The sequence below is a fragment of the Apaloderma vittatum genome, unplaced genomic scaffold (genome assembly GCF_000703405.1).
Source record: "Apaloderma vittatum isolate BGI_N311 unplaced genomic scaffold, ASM70340v1 scaffold14336, whole genome shotgun sequence".
NCBI lineage: Eukaryota > Metazoa > Chordata > Aves > Trogoniformes > Trogonidae > Apaloderma > Apaloderma vittatum.
The window spans coordinates 14,449-28,901 of record NW_009721331.1 but is presented as its reverse complement, the minus strand read 5'-3'; the positions used below and the strand labels follow the sequence as shown (position 1 = coordinate 28,901).

Here is a 14,453-nt window from a genome sequence, read left to right as displayed (position 1 = left end):
TGCTGGTATTGTTCCAAATAGGTCATCCTCAGCAAAAAAATTCCCCACCGTGCTCTCCAAAAACTGCACGCCACACTGCGAAAAAAAATATCCCTGTCCCCATTTAACTTTCCGCTCGTGCTCCACATGACTAGAATAGAAACCTACATGCAGGATGGAGATATGTATTTCTTGTTTGGTGCCATCTGATTTGAGGCTTTATTTGTATAAAAAATGTAACTGCCTGTATGCTTTCTAGTTTGAATGAAGCGAGATGCGGCTGCCTGACAGACGCGCACACCAAGCTGTTCTGTTTTCTAGAGCAGAAACTGGATTTCAGGTGCTGACTCATAAGGATACATTTCTACCGGGGGAATTTCTGATCCATTTTCTTCAAGGATTTTCAGCCTTTTATTTTGGCGTGACCTTAATATTGCCCTCTCCCCTGTTAGGATTTCATATCCCAGCTTTTGTACCAGTGGCTATTTCTCTGAGGAAAGATAAAACTTGCATTACAGATATCTTCCCTAGCTTAATGCATATAAGCTAAATGGGAACATATTGATTTCAGAGGACACCAAATCACTTTCCAAAGAGCACAGCTTAGAGCTTTCAAATAAGATGTGCTTTCTGCTTCAATTTTTTTTTCCTTTGTGCCACCTTTTTCTAAATCTTCCATTTTATTTTGTCTCTTCCACTTTCTTCCAATCTCTGTTGCAGCCTGACCCGCCAGCTGATACAGAGGGGACAGCATGAGCCCCCTGCTCTGTGAGATGGTGCTTCCTGGCCCCCTACCCCTCTCCCCATTGCAGAATGGCAGCTTCCCCATCCTGGCTATAGCTTCCCTGTTCCATTGCAGAGTTTGGTAGAAAATATGTGTTTCTCCAGGGCATCCCCAGCATTGCTCCCCCTCGGCCAAGGGTGGCCCCCCCTGACCCCCCACCAGCCTGGTTCCTAATGCCACCACCAAACCACCTCCCAGCAAAGGTGGAAGCAGACACACCAGACTCGGTGATGTAGCAGCAGCCAACTCTTGTTTGCTTGGGAGCTGATAACCTTGGGCCAAGGACAGAGCGCGCAGCCGAAGGAGGGTGCAAACCTCCGAAGCGTCTGTCGTTGGCTCCTCCGGGCTTCTTGCGTCAGCCGGCTGCACCCTGAGCAAGGCATGGGGGACATAAGCTCAAGCGAGCACGGTATGAATGCTGCTGCCTTTTGGGCAGCTTTCCAGCCCTGGGGCTGGGGCCAAACAGCTGTGCTTTGGCAAGGGGACTTGAAGCACCTTTGAGTGTCTGATGGGTGCAGTGGTGGACTGGGTTCCGACCTCTGCTTGGCCACCCCCATGCCCCAGGATGCCCCATCATCAGGCACTGTCCTCCCCAGCCCATGTGCCCCAGGGCTATCACCTGCCAGATCTGCCAGGAATTGCTCTCTTCTTCTTCCCATGAAATAAATACCTGTTCTCTAGCCAAACCCCCTTGCCAAGTGGGCAAGAAAGAGTGGTGGGAAAGGGGGAGGGAGGAGAGACTATCACTCAAAGGGCAACAGTCATCCTACATGCGTAGGATCAGCTGGCCCCAAATCCTGCTTTTTGGAGGTGTTTGTGGAGGAAGGAGGCTAAGCTAAAGATAAGAAAAGAGGTAGCTGGGGGAGAAAGACAGAAATTGCAAATTAAGCTTAATTAGCAGAAGACGTTCCTTATGAATGTATTCAAGAATGCTTTTCCCTGTAGCTTTTCACAGCAGTGGAAGTGTGAGCATGTTTTTACACATGGGAGACTGATACAGGATGTTCTTCTCTAAATACAAATCTCTGCCATTCCTTTTTAGCCACCCAATGCCAAGTTCTACCTTCATTTCCAATGGTTTCGCTGAGGGCACTCTGAGTCTGCCCTGCCTGCTCGTTCCTGCCGCAGGGATGCCAGAGCCCCAGTGGCCAGGGAGGCTCTTTTATCACTGGGCAGGCTGTATCCCACCAGGATCCCATCAAGAATCTTAACTATTCCATTCTCATTAATGTAATGTTGTGGCAGAACCTTTCGCCATTTCTTTTCACTTAACCTTGCTCATTGCTCATATAATGGTGGTGCTTGGGGGAAGGGGGTCATGCGTGCTGGGGTCCCAGTGACCTTGCCCCTCTCCCTCCTCCCTTGTAGCTTCTCCGTTAATCACACTGTGCCTTATGGCTGAGAACATCATATAGGGATGGGTTTGAATGGATTAGTTTGAAGGGCTGAGGCTTAGAAAGCCAGTTAGGGGCTTAGCTGCTCTCCCTAACTTTAGTGGGAGCTCTGGGATTTTAAAGGCCATTGCACTATAATAATGAGATGCCAAAGAGATTTTTTTTTTCCTACAAAAGCAGAACAAATACTCAATAACTGCCAAAGTAACTTGTCACCAGGATTGCCATCAGGGAGCCAGATCACACACAACCTACTTCAAACCCATGCTACTCTCCCAGAGCAGCAGTCATCAGCATCTTCCTCCATCCGAGAAGGGGTATGAAGATGCACGGGCAGCCCCTAGAAATAGCCCAGGAAAGCTGACATAGCTCATGGCATGTGTTCAGTCTTTCAGAAGATCACCGTCCCTGGAGCTCCTGGGCTCAGCTACAGCTGGAGGCTAAAGGAGCTGCACAGCCCAATGCTAGGGTTAGCAGGAGGGTCCACGCTGGGGCTGGTCCCAAGGATGGTGTGCAACCCCTGCTGCAAGGTCATTTCTGCAGCTGTATCTACACCAGGGATGTGACATGAGTCACATGCACATGAGCGAAACCTCCTCGAATTAGCTGTGCCCAAGCGAGAGCGGCCGGCCAGCGAAACAGCAATGCAAGCTGTGCGGAGTGACTGCATGAGTCACTGGCTCTGCTAAATCAGATACAAGAGATTTGATTTTCCATTTGGGAGGATTATATAATCACCATTAATTAAGCTTCAATGAGAAAAGCAGGACTGTAACCTGACGTGAAGGCTCAGTACTCCCTTGTGAGGAGGGGAGGTGGCCCATGGGCCACTCGGAAGAGGAAAGAGGAGTGAGAAATGCCTACTTGCTCTCAGAGCGAGGGGGTTTGGAGGTATTTTTATTACTATTATTTGCAAATAGGAACTCACATTTCCAATGGTTTTTTTTTAAAATATTTCAGGTTCTGGTCCTGTGGTCCAGATTTTAATGAGAGAAATGAATATATGCAAACATCTGAGGAGCCAAGTGGCATCACTACGTGCTGACCAGGAGTACCTGATCAGGGGCAGAGTCGTGTCAGCATTACCAGTGAATAATACAGTGGCTCCCATCCAGTTCTGCCTGAGGGCTGAGAAGGGGGTTGGCAGTGAAAAAGATAACTCTCAAAAAAATCTAAGGAAATGCTTACCTCCCAATATAAAATGTCAAATTAAGTGAGAATTAATTATTTTACAAAGCAGCTTAATAGCTCACTTTGATGAGAAAAGATAAGATGGGCTGGATTTAACCCTCCTGTGAAAATTGTTCATATATTTGTAAACAGAAAAAGATCTCTCATCATTATATAACCAAATATTTGCTGCGGTATCCTATTTCTGAGTCGACATACTTGCTTAAAAACTCCTGAAATGGACAGAGTCCTGCCTTTCAGAGTGTTTACCAGTATAAAAAGGACCACTAGCATCTTTAAAGTGGCAGATCCCTCCTTTCATCCTAAATGCCTGAAGTTTTCTTCTTGAAGGATGAGATAACTGTTACACAATAAGAGTTCCTGATCAAGTAATATAATTAAATATCATAGTGAAATTTAAAACTGTGCATTTTTGTTCCCAGTTACATGGAAACTCAGGAAGTATCTGGTTACTGGATGCTAATAATAGCAGGTACTCTACTGTTAGCTGATATATCTCTCAGAGATGAGAAAAACCATCAAAAAATTATTATGCTGAGGAGAGAAAAAACCCCACATTTACACTCCTAGAACAATTAATTTAGTCTGAATTTCTTTTTTATAATAAATATATTTATACAGAAGGTACATTGATCTTGAACCTTGGATGTTTCCATGCAGAAACTTCCAATAACAAGAATAACTTAAACTGAAATGAATATTTTGGTCAGAACCAACAGCTACGTCATATTATTTGCTATTAACAGTATCACTGAGGCAGCAGCTAGCAATCTGCAGCACTTAATGGGCATTTAAGAAAAAAGTCACCATTCCTGTCCTAAAGAACAGCATACAGGGTATTGAGAGGAGAGGAACAAAGAAGATAAGAGTATATCAGAGTAGACAAGTGATGTATGGATACTCTTACTGATCTGAAGTTACTGAGCAGTCTGGCTTGCCACTGGCAGTTTAAATGTCTTCGTTATATATATTAATTGATGAATATTCTGTTTTTCTGTGGCCTGAATTTATTTATATGAAACAGTCTTATTTTGTTCTGGTCCATTTAGCTTGTATTTTTTGAAATCACTGTTCAGTTTGCTTGGCAGTTCACCAAGACTGGTTCTTTAAAAATTAGCATCTACTGACAAAACAGGAAGGAGGAATTTCCTTTTTCAAATGGCATAAATGAGAGGCTTGCTGTTATAGGAAGAGTATTTTTTAAATATCCTAAGTTAAAATTGGATGGCCAAGTAACGGAGTGCTGTGCTATTATTAACTGAATAATGTGGCATCTGGGTTTTTTTAAATGTGTTTTCATTCATTTTATGGGCATGATTTGTATCCTTAAGGATAAAACTTTTTTGGTCTATGGTAGTTAAGGGCTTTGTTCCCTATATATATTACATATTTTTAACTTCTTGTCCTTAGTGTTCTGGTCTTTTAAAAACAAACAAGGAAACAAACAAACAAAAAACAAACAGCAACAAAACCCCTGTAAACAGCAAATAATTTTTTCCTGTCTTTTTCTATGATATTTACAAGTAATTTAATATTCCTACAAAACAATTTTGTGGTAGCTCTAGGAGCAGCAGAACTAAAATTCATGCCAAGGGGCATCAGCTAACTGATATATATGAGACAACTGTTTAACCTTTCCAATTATGAATTTAGCTTTGTCACACAACATTCTAGTTCCCTACTCAAGATATTTTGCCTAAATCATTTAACTGTAAAACACACATGCTCTCGTTTACTCAGTGCACCTGTTTACAGCCAGCTTAACATTTTCATCAAGCCTTTTCTGACAAAAGTACTCCAAGACCTGTATTTGACTTTTGTAAATGTTAATATCGTCATAGCCTCAGACTTCATCCTATATTGTCCATTCCACTATTTTTCTGAGGTGCTCTCAGAAAGTTCACGACTGAACTTTGCTACTTCAAGATGTTATGTATTTCTTTAAGAGACTTGGCGAATTATAAAGTATGATTTTTCTGAAGGCATGCTTAAAAGATTATACAGGGATTTATTTTTTTTTAATTCATGTAATGATTTTTTTTTTACCTACACTTTAAAATTTATCAACAAAACAAGTTTCAATGCACTGACTAGCTGCAAGAGCAGAGCAAAACACTGTGGAAGGAACAGATACCAACAAAATAAGTCAGGCAGCAGAGCAATTCAGAATCAAATGTGGGATTTTTTTCTCTCGGTTATGGCAGTTGTTATTTTCAGATGGAGATGTACATTTCAAGGAGGTGGCTACCTGCCTGCATCATCAAGGCTTTTAATGCTCTGGACTTTGTCAAAGGCAGCTGAGCACAGAGGTGGCACAGTAGCTGTTCAAAGACTTTCAGCCTGGCCAGCTGTGTCCCATCTCTTTGAGCTTGTTCATTCCCCGCCACTTCAGTCCAACATTCTCAAATGTGGTCATGAAATCCCAAATTTAGTACATAGCTGTCCTGTATGAGAATTATTACCCTCTTAGTATTGTGTTTACCTCTCGGAAATACAATCCTATTTTGTAAAAGCCATATTCAGCAACATGTTCTGCTCTCTTCTGGGAATACATCTCAGGCTTGTGGCTGTTTACATCAAACAGCTGATGTAAAAAAGCCATCCACTCTCTTTGGCATAGCTCAATCTCCACTTATCTCCACTTTCTTCTGCAACTGGTGTCATTTGCAAGCCTATGGTTTCACTAACTAGGTTAATTTATTATACCTGCACTTCACAGGCTGAATGTGCTTATCTTATTTTCATATCTTAGAGCCCAGCCTGCAAGCATTTGCTACTGAACTTGGCTATTACAGAGAGAAACAGCCCCATTGACTTCAAATGTGACAACATATTACATAGTAAGCTTGAAAGTAACTTTTTACAATGCCCTTAATGTGGGTTTATAGCAATCCCATTAATTTTTAAACAGGGCTGAGCACAGAAATTGACAGACCTGCACAAAATAATCATATCAGAGAAGAACCAATAACTCTTTACGCAGGCTTCTTCTGTTTCCTGTGGGTCCTAACTCTTTCTTCTTTTTTTCCACCTCCCATAGAAGCCCTCATATATGCACATAACCCCAGGAGCAGAACGGGAATGCATATTCCTAGGAAGTCCCCAGAGCAAGTGTGCTTTGCTGGTGAAAGGAGGAGAATTTTGCCCACATTTTTTATCTCAATAACCAGTCAGCCATGCCCTCCAGACTCAACTGCAAGAGAGGGCTCTAATCTCAGTGGATGTTCACATCTCTGCTGCCTTCTCAGATGAGGAATCTTTCTTCCTCTTTTTGGCACAATATATATTGTGCACACAGTGGCCTAAACCAGTTAATCACAGGTGTGAACTCTCCTCAGAGTACTTATTTTTCTGTCTCATACCTTGTTATCTTTGTAATCAGCTATGTGTCATTACTCTAAGACTTTTAATAGGTTGAACTGGGTTCCAAAAGCACATGTGATATGTTGAGACTTCTTCTATCTCTACAATTTATGCTAGTGAACAAAAGTCCAGTGCAGAAGCACTGCAAAATAAAAAATTGTTACTTATCTCCTGCCCACACAAAACTCTTCATTTTCACAGGAATGGACATGCTTATCCTTGTTTTATCCTATACGGAAGAGACAAAACTGTAGGACACGCCATAAAGTCTGACAAATGAGCCTCATAGTAAGAAAAGATAGTTTCATATTAGCATTAATCCCTATTAGCATTAGATTAAATCATATTGGTGAACTCTGGCTGTGGGTTGGGACCTTCTCTGCCCCCATGGGAGATAGTTTGCTGGGCAGGGCAAGAGCCCATGGGGCCAGCCCAGTTCCTACTGCAGCTTAGCACAGTTTTCTTTCACTGCTGTGGGAGTGGGATTACCACCTCTAAACAGCTCAAATTTGGATGAAGAATTTGCATGATGTCATTGTAACACATGACTGCGGGCTAGATTAAGGCAACACGTTCTTTTGGCAGCACATCTCCATGGCAGGAGGTGGTAGTGTCCTCTCAAAGCAGCACAAGAGCCACGTGATCATGAAAGACACAGATAAAGAAACGTACACAAAATCTGCAGCCACAGTGTTTCAGGAGACAGCAGGTCTGGTGGGACTGCAGGCTCACCAGCTCTGGAAGCCAGTGCCACACAAAAAGTCTTCTTTGCTCTTCTTTAAAACAAAGGCAACTTGAGCATGCTGGAGACAGTTCTCCATAGATGCAGAAGGGGAAGGCACACTTCAGCAGCCGAGAATCACAAGCAGCCTCCTGCAAGCCTGATGAAGCCTCCCTGGCTGTGGGCCTTGGTGTTTTGCCACCGATGACTTGACGAACCCACTTCAGCTACCTCCCTTGCCAACACTTTTTTTCACTGCCTCATGGAAGTTAGGGCGCTAGGCATGCTGCAGCACATGTTTTTTTTTCTTGCGAGTGGTGAAAAAGAGCAATTAGATGCGTGGGGTTTCTTTCCAGAAAGCTGGTTTATGCTCTGTAATAAGGTTTGGCCGTATTTTTATCAGGATTAACCTGTAAGATTCATACTTGGAGTTAAGCTCTGATATCTTTCTGCCTAACATGACTGACTTGGATTTAAATATATGCATATCAGCTTTGAAAGCTTTTAGAGCACTTCTCTGAATAAAATTGGTATTAGTACACTTCAAGTGTGCAAAATACTCAGGGAGAGCAAATCTCAAATGAGACATGACTCCGCCTCCCATGTTTTTTCCCTACCTAGTGCCTAACTCTACTTGCAATGGCTTTGACGAGGCTGTCCCAAGGGCTTACAGAACATCCCCGGGAAAGCAGATCTGTTTTGTTGCAACCGTTCGTTTGGCAACGCCTCAGTTTTTAAAGGTAAGTGCATACCCTGGGTCCCATTCATTTCAGAACTCCTCAAAACACTGAAAAGGTGGAGTGACACACAAAATTCTCAGTTTTGCTAATTGAATGGATTACAGGTATCACATTTCATGCACAAAAATCCAGTGAAAAGGATTATCAGTGTGAGCCAGGATCTGCAGTAGTGTCACTTCTGCCCCCCTTGCATGGGAAATGGAAACCCCCTTGTCATTAGGAATCGCAAAGTCACTTTGAAATTGGGTTCTTCTTTGCTGCTTTCTGTTCCTGTGATGGGACAGTGTATAGATAGACACCAACACTCTGTCATTTGTGCCTCTCGGTGCCTTTGGGTGAGTGCTGCTAGTTTCCCTCCTCGTAAATCCTGGTAGTAAGATAGCTGCTTGTGGAAATAAGGACAGACCACCCAACCTTGTGCCTGGTACCGTAGCTCCCTAATTAAAAAATGTGAGCTACTGCATCAGGTGTTTCATCCTTAGAGGTCAAGAGAATTTTAATCTTAATGAGACCTAGCTGATATGAAATCACAGCTCCCTTGACCTGGCTCCATTACTGCTCTGGGACTTGCAGGGCACTATCAATTGATTCATGGTCCCAGCAGGCAAGTAGTGTCCTTTCTGGGTAAGTGAGGACACCTCCCATGCATCTTAACCACAGTAATCATATTAGCACTAGGGGCTGGAGTTAAGGTCTCCAGGAACCCTGAAAGCAAATTCCCTTGTCTTTAAGCAGCTAACGTCTCAAAACAGGGAAATGAAATGGGCTGCATGTGGCAATGAGCTGCCCAGTGCTAGGGAGGAAGCTGATGCTGAACAACCTGGAGAAGGTGTTAGCTGCCAGGAAATCCTTGACACCGATCTCTTCAGTTCACATGTGTGACTCACTTAATCCCCACTCATGATTTCCTCCTCTAAAATGAAGACAAAAGTATTTATCCGGCTGGCTAAGGAAGGTATAATCAGCATTTTGGTTGCGCACAGCAATGTTTGCATGTTACAGCTAGAATTTTAGGGTATATTCTTGGCAACAGCAAGGATTTTGATGTAAACTGGAGAGAGGAGTTTCAGGTATGCATGAAGCCTTTTGCCTCTGTACAGCCAGCAACTTCAATCAAATTTTGATATATATCAAAGAAATGCTTGATGGCAGCGAGCCTCAGCTTATCTTCTGTTCCCAAGAGGGTTCAAAACATCAGTGGTTTGAAAGACTTTTCTCCTCAGAAGGGACATCAGAGAAAGAAGTGACAGTGGAGATGATGGGAGGGTGTCAGTGAGCCCACGGCACAGAGGGACGTGGCACCAGAGAGGAGGGGGACAGCAGTGTTGGGGGCCAGTGGGCAGGCTGTCCTTATTGGTGATGGTGGAGACCCTCCTGCAGGAGAGTCTTGGGGGACACAATAACTCTGGATGTCACCAAATCCTGAGCACTGATGCTGGCAACTCCCAGGTCATGGGTCTCCAGGCTGACTTTAAGCAGCACGTGGAGCTGGAGCTGCCCCTGCAAACCACCACTGGTAGAGGAGAGGTTGGCAGAGGGGAGCTGCAAGTGAGCTCGGAGCCGGCTGTGGGGCAGGCAGCCAGCCCCAGCCTGGTGTCCTTCCTCCCTTTCCCACTCCCACCCAACAACTAATCACTGCTGACCTCCTGATCCTCATTCCTCTGGGGCAAGGATGTCCTGCTCACAGACAGCCCTGTGCCCAGCCTCCCATAATTCACTTATTAATTATCATTCATATTAATTATCATGTGAGTCTTAAGGGCCAGCTTCTTCACAGCAGCAGTGAAGTTTAAAGCAAAACCAATGCCTTTCACCCACCTGAGAGACTCCATACAGGCTGCCTGCCTGAAAAGGCATTTACTCCTCCACCGTGACGGAGTGGGAAGGAGAGAGTCCCCGTTCTCAAAGAGGGCTTCCAAGGCAGATGGCCAAAAGGGCTGGGCAAGAGCAATAGCTATTTTCAGTAACATAAAGAGAGGGAGAAAAGATGTGGCAAACCCAGGTGGGACCAAGAACAGGCTGGGTACTAGGAAGGGACATTGTTCCTCGGGGCCGTGAGCAGCACAGCTGTCACACCCCGGGTGCTGCTGCAAATCCATAAAACCTTTGGTACCCTGAGGAACAGTCTCAGCTCCTAAGTCCGTGTGCCTCACAATTTCTTCTCCTCAGCTCCTGCAAAAATATTGGCACTGATAAATACAATAGATTACTCTCCAGAATTGCTGGAAAACGTGTAAACCCTGTTTTCTCCTCTTATGCACCATGTATGTATTGCTAGCAAAAGCTAGATGAAGCAGAGGGGTGAAGCTGTAACTCTCAGTAAGTCAGTTTTCTTCACCATACAGGAGATGTGCATTGTGGAAGAACCTCTAGAGGAATTCACATCAAGACACAGTCTGGAGTGGAAATTTTTATTCCTGGATCACAGGTTGGTGACAAGAAAAGCACTCCTGGTTGCATTCAGTGCTTTTCTACTGCTATTTTCGTAGGTGCAATTCTCTCAAATAGTGTTTCACATCTAAATTTTGTGAACAGGAGGGCAATCACTGAAATTCCTATTAAAAAAAAAAAAAGATATTTACTATTTTACCCTCATTTATTTTTATCAGTCTCTTAAAACAAAACTACTCAGTTTCTCAAGCCAAATTTGTGATTAGCTTGTTCTTGTTTCCTTTAACATTATCAATGGACTGGAGCCTGTCACAAGACAAAATGATCTAATTATTATGAAACTGTGGAAATTATTCTTTCCAAATCTGAATCCACTCTTTCCAAATTCCAGACATTGATTGCATGTGTGCAATTCCCATCAAGTTATGGAGGGAAAGCCTGTGCTGGCCTGAGGCAAAGGTACTGGCAAAGGTACAAAGCAAGTGCCTCAGCACGTCATGGTCGAGCTCTGCAAGCACCCAGAGGCAAGCAGCACAGATGATGTCCATTCCTACCCTCCTAGTCCCAGCCGATGATGGTTTCCTATCACTAAACGTTCTACCCTGTGCAGGGACTATGGGAGCTGCAGCAGAGCCCCTGACCAAGGAACAGCCAGGGAACCATTCCTTCACAGCAGGTTCCCATGCAAAGGTCCCTGAGAAGCTGAGTTGCTTTCCACAACCCTATTTTCCCTGCAAAGGTGGGGCTGTGACAGCCTTGTCATGGGCACAAGGTGGGGGAAAGTCAGGATCCAGTCCCCTGGGGTGGACAGCTGTACACCGATGAGAGAGAGCAGATCCTGACACGCAGAACTGCTTGCTCTGTGGTTTACAAACTCCCTTTGTTGTGCCTAACCACAGAGCGCCGCCGATTATAGGATATTTGCCTTTTGAAGTGCTGGGTACTTCTGGCTACGACTATTACCATATAGATGACCTAGAACTGCTCGCAAGGTGCCACGAACACTGTAAGTATCGCACAGCCCAGGTCCCCGTGGAGTCACGGAGACACCTTTTTTTAGTGAAATGTAGTTTCAGTTAAAATTGTGTTAAACTTGGGAGGGGTAGTTTGACCCTTGTCTCATGTCGCATGTCTTAGCACAGCTGTAGCAGACTAGGGACACTGCAGGTGATCGGCATCTGAGCCAGACTTTTCAAGCTCTGAAAAATACATTTCTATCTGCCATATACCTAAAACTAGTCAACAAGACTCACTGAATAGATAAAACATGCCAGATTAGACCCCTGTTCTATTAGTAAAAAATATGCAGAAGTAGTTTAAGTGATCTCAGAGGAGATCCTATTTTGTAAAATTCTTGCGGATTATTTACCCTATTTGAGATACCTGTATTTGAGATTACCTGTGATTATTTAAATATAGTCTATTAAGATTTAATTGAAAGACTCACTAAGTAAAGAAAATGAGGCAATGCTTTTCAAATATTTGCTTACAGAACGGTCTGGAACATCTCAGTTTACCACATCCTGGTGGCCTGGAAATATCCCATTAACATTAGTTTTTTATGTTGGCATTAAGTTATAGAAAGGCTAAATATGTATGTGTTTGGGAGCCCTTGAAATCACTGGGGGAGAGAGCAGAGATTAATTTTGTCAGTGAACCTTTAAAACCTTTAATACACTCCAGTTTACTGCACTTTGATTTCTTGTCAGTCTGGGAATTTTCTTTCAGTTTCAGATGATTTTTGTCTTTGCACAATGTTATCATCTACACTCACTACATTCTGTATCCTCACTTCCTTCTGAATCCATCTGCACACAATACTCATCTTTTGAGGCATTTTCATCCTGTACTTTTCTGCTACAGGACTTAAGATGATCACTCTTTGAAATTAATCCCAGATGCCTAATTAGGCAGTAATGTGATCAGCACATAAACCAGTGTAAGACCTATGTACAAGTTGCAGCAGACATTAATGCACCAGTGTCCAAAGTTAATTGTACTGTGTAGGCACGTACCATCCAAAGTGTCAGAAAAAGAAACCTACTGATCTTTATGGTATTTGCTCAATCATACGACTGACAGGACCGCTCACTCAAAAGGTGCTTAGACTCCTGTCTCCCTTGGGAATGACGGAGGCCACAGATACTTTTTGTCACACTTTTCACATTTTATGTCATTTTCGCATTTGTAAGTTGTGCTACAAGCCATGTATGTTTTCTGCTGGCAGTGATGCAGTTTGGCAAAGGGAAGTCGTGCTGCTATCGGTTTCTGACCAAAGGACAGCAGTGGATCTGGCTCCAGACCCATTACTATATCACCTACCACCAGTGGAACTCCAAGCCAGAGTTTATTGTGTGCACACACATGGTGGTAAGGTATGGAAAATCCTATCTACTGGCAGGGGCATAAAGGACTGTAAGATAAGGGTATCCTCATGACTGCCAAAATTTTCTCTTGGAAAAAATTACACCTTTTATGTAACAAAAAAAAGGGAGACTGAACTCTCTGAAGGATATATGTTTATTATAGAAAAAAATCATCAGACTAAACCTTATTTTAGCCTAAGCTTGATTTGTCAGCCAGGAGTTTAGGGGCAAATTTACTGTCACATTTTTTCATTTTATGCAAAAATAGGGAATAGATGGATCCCTTAACTATTCTCATAATTAGTTAAGTTACAATGCTTGCCTTGTTTTTTAAAGAAGTATGTGGAAGCTTTCCAGTCAAGTGGTTGTAGGCTGTGAACTTGACCTTTATATAAACTTCTTTAATATACCTCTTAACTTCAGGAAGACAGGAACAGAGCAAAAACTTAAAATTATTCTCTCAAATGTTATTCAGTCGCATCTGACATAAGTGATTTTTCAGCTGTTCATTTAACCTGCAAAATGTTACAATAATTTGCTCCATTTGCTTAAAGAACATTTTGTGAGATATAACAATACCATGTTGATACATATAATTATATTTTATATTCAGTTATGCAGATGTTCGGGTGGAGAGGAGACAGGAGATGGGCTTGGTAGAAGTGTCCTCAGAGGTTGTGTCCTCAGCACTAAAGGTACAAAGGGAAAAGTTTTTTCATTCATATATATACAGCAGTCAAAACTTATACCTATGTTATCATCACTGAAGACTCCAGCATGATCTTTCTGGGTGGATTCCCTCAACTTCAGAATTCGTTGCACACTAAATAATTTTAAAGTAAATTGGATAAGCTTATGAAAGGATAAATTGGGAAATCAGTAACAGGCACAAATTAGTGGAATGTGGGCAGGGGCAACGTGAGGTATCTCCACCTTTCCTTGGCAAGATACTACAGTCTAAAGATTGATTTGGACATGTTCTGGCAATCAGCCTTCTTGGCTACATCTTGGTGATCTGCTGAGAGAAGAAAGAAAAGCTCCTCCACGGTGCAAGCTGAATCTCTCACAGAGGTTGCAGTTGCTGTCACAGAAAAGAAAGATTCAGAAAATCATCTGAAGGCACAAAATTACTGTGGCAATAGCCTGGTATTTATTTCCAGCTCAGCAATAGCTCTCTGTAAAATGCTTCAGTTAGATGTTCTTTGGAAAAGGCATTGACGCCTCTGCCCAGGTCTTCTGGTGGCCTGCCTGGGATTAGTTCTGCTCAAGTCATTTTAGGCCAGCCAAAGAATTGGGTGTGCAACTATTACTAGATGCATTTCAAGATGTTTTTACCGTGACAGATGCAACAGCTATTGCCTTTTGTTTGTTTGTTTTAGGACAGTGGCACCAGCTTGGATCCTGAACAGCACTTTAATGCACTTGATATTGGTGCCTCAATCCTCAGTGCTAGTCGGACACCCTCAGTATCATCCAGAAGCTCACCAAAATCTTCCCATACACCCAAGTCAGACCCTGCATGTG

General features: G+C 43.1%; 1 protein-coding gene across 1 annotated transcript in view; it reads left to right on the top strand.

Moving 5' to 3' along the window:
- The window catches only part of NPAS2 (neuronal PAS domain protein 2), a gene marked incomplete at its 3' end in the record, with an annotated part of 47,799 nt that overhangs the window by 19,581 nt on the left and 13,765 nt on the right, over positions 1–14,453 (top strand). The window contains exons 7-12 of the mRNA XM_009871345.1: positions 8,054–8,172; positions 10,518–10,600; positions 11,463–11,569; positions 12,791–12,938; positions 13,543–13,624; positions 14,309–14,450. Coding sequence (XP_009869647.1) covers positions 8,054–8,172; positions 10,518–10,600; positions 11,463–11,569; positions 12,791–12,938; positions 13,543–13,624; positions 14,309–14,450 — 681 coding nt within the window. The remainder of the gene's footprint in view (positions 1–8,053; positions 8,173–10,517; positions 10,601–11,462; positions 11,570–12,790; positions 12,939–13,542; positions 13,625–14,308; positions 14,451–14,453) is intronic.